The following is a 1,815-nucleotide window of genomic DNA, read 5'->3' as shown; positions in this document are numbered from 1 at the left end:
TGCTCAGACAACATCAGAATTCGCTCTAGACAACAGTACTTTAAAATAACTTGGATGGTTCACTTTATGATTCCATGAGACAAGTGTAAATTGAATGTTCCTATTAAATATTTGCAATGACATTTTTAATCTTAGAATATGTTTTTGCTTAACAAAAGAGTGTAGTGACAAACATTTTCAGTAACAATTCTGTAGCTTTCAGAACAGAAAGTTCCCTATTTTAAAATCCTACTCTGGTACTACTATTCTAGAATATAAACTTCAGGATATATGGTCTATTGTGCACTGCAAGCAACATAATTTTATTTCTTTTCTATTAGTATCGACTACTGAAATTAGAATATTCAAGTTTAGAGATGGTTTCTTCGTTAGAAAAGTTTGTGTGGTCAGTGTGAGAACTAGGACTTCCAGCGTTGCTCAGCCGGGACTTCATAGAACCGACCTTCTCTTCAGGACCTTGCGCTCGGCCTGTCACGGTGCCTTTGCTGATGTTCTTCACCCAGCCCACGACGCCTATCTTCTCAGCATCGCCTTCCGTGCACATTCTGAAGCAGACACCCTGCACTCTGCCGCACACCTCGTGGTCCACCGACTTGAGCCGGGCGGCGGCACACATGGTGGCGGCCGCCTCTGCGGAGAGCGGGTGCGGAGGGGAGGCGCACCAGGCCGCGCACCGCGCTGTCGTTGGCCGGCTGCACGCGAGCGCGGGGTCACGCGTCGCCGGCAGGAAGTATTTCCGATTGTTTAGATTTTTAGAATTGTTTTTTTGGGGGGGGTGGGTTTCCATTACCGGGAATCGAACTCACGACCTCGCGCTTGCCAGGCAGGCGGTGTGCCGCTGAGCTAAATCCCCAGCCCCTAGGTTTTTAGAATGTTTGTGGGTACCTAATGAGATATCTGGGGAATGGGGACCAAGTCTAGGCTGATGTTTCGGGCATACCCTATACACATAGCCTGAAGTAAACTTTAATTTAATATTTGAATTAATTTTGTGCATGAAACGAAAGCTCACGGTATGGAATTTTCCACTTGTGACATCATACTGGCATTAGAAAACCTATGAATTTTGAAGCATTTTGGGCTTTGGATTAGGGGTGGGCAGCCCTTTTCAATGCGGTGGGGAAATATATTCCACCTGCAGCTGGACAGCTACACTCCTAGAAATGTAATCCCATCTGCCACCGCTCCCAAGCCGAGTTTCTGGGAGGCAGGCGGAGCGCGCGGGTCCAGATAACATCTCCGGCAGCCCCGAGTCCAGCTGTGTGCTGAGCCCCGCTTAGCCTTGGGCACCCCAGGGTTACCAGCTGGTCAGTCTCCCTTCCCCTCCCCTCAGGAAGCCATTTCTGAATTGGGACCCTGTCATATGCAGCTACGCGTCTCAGTACACGTTCTCCATGCGGTAAATCAGAGTCCTCATCTCTGCCCCATGACACCAGCACTTGGTGTTTGTACTAGAGCATCCGTCGCCGCACAACTCCATCCCCACAACGTTTTATGCTTTCCCTTTTATCAGTACACGTTTGCAGTGCATATGTTCACATCCTTGTGTGGAGCTGGTGTGTGTATGTTAACGCATCTTCATTCTTTCCTTCCCTTTTTTTCCCCCTCGCTCCATCTCTCAATCTCCTTCCCCTCTGAGAAAGATCTCCCTGCTTTCTATTATCTATCTTTTATTTTGTTCTTTATTTATAGTTTGGGTTTCTCATATAAGAGAGACCATGTGCTATTTAAGTTCGAGTGTCTGATTTTTTCACTCACCATTATGGTCTCAAGATGCATCCATTTTCCTCCAAGTGACTCAAGTTTATCCATCTT

At 47.1% G+C, this 1,815-nt stretch overlaps 1 protein-coding gene across 1 annotated transcript; it reads right to left on the bottom strand.

The window, feature by feature from the left end:
• Window positions 1-281: 281 nt before the first annotated feature.
• On the bottom strand, window positions 282-774 carry Acyp2 (acylphosphatase 2, muscle type). The gene has a single exon (XM_005381058.1). It carries the CDS (start codon window positions 614-616, stop codon window positions 317-319), a length of 300 nt encoding a protein of 99 aa, XP_005381115.1. The 5' UTR covers window positions 617-774; the 3' UTR covers window positions 282-316.
• Between the last annotated feature and the right edge of the window lie 1,041 nt (window positions 775-1,815).

The sequence above is a fragment of the Chinchilla lanigera genome, unplaced genomic scaffold, assembly GCF_000276665.1.
Source record: "Chinchilla lanigera isolate Chin_1 unplaced genomic scaffold, ChiLan1.0 scaffold00014, whole genome shotgun sequence".
Taxonomy (NCBI): Eukaryota; Metazoa; Chordata; class Mammalia; order Rodentia; family Chinchillidae; genus Chinchilla; species Chinchilla lanigera.
Note: the sequence above shows the minus strand (reverse complement) of the source record. Positions and strands in the feature narration are given on the sequence as shown.

Coding starts and splice junctions, on each gene's coding strand:
- Acyp2 (XM_005381058.1), bottom strand. CDS start 616: ATGTGTGCCGCCGCCCGGCTCAAGTCGGTGGACCACGAGGTGTGCGGC.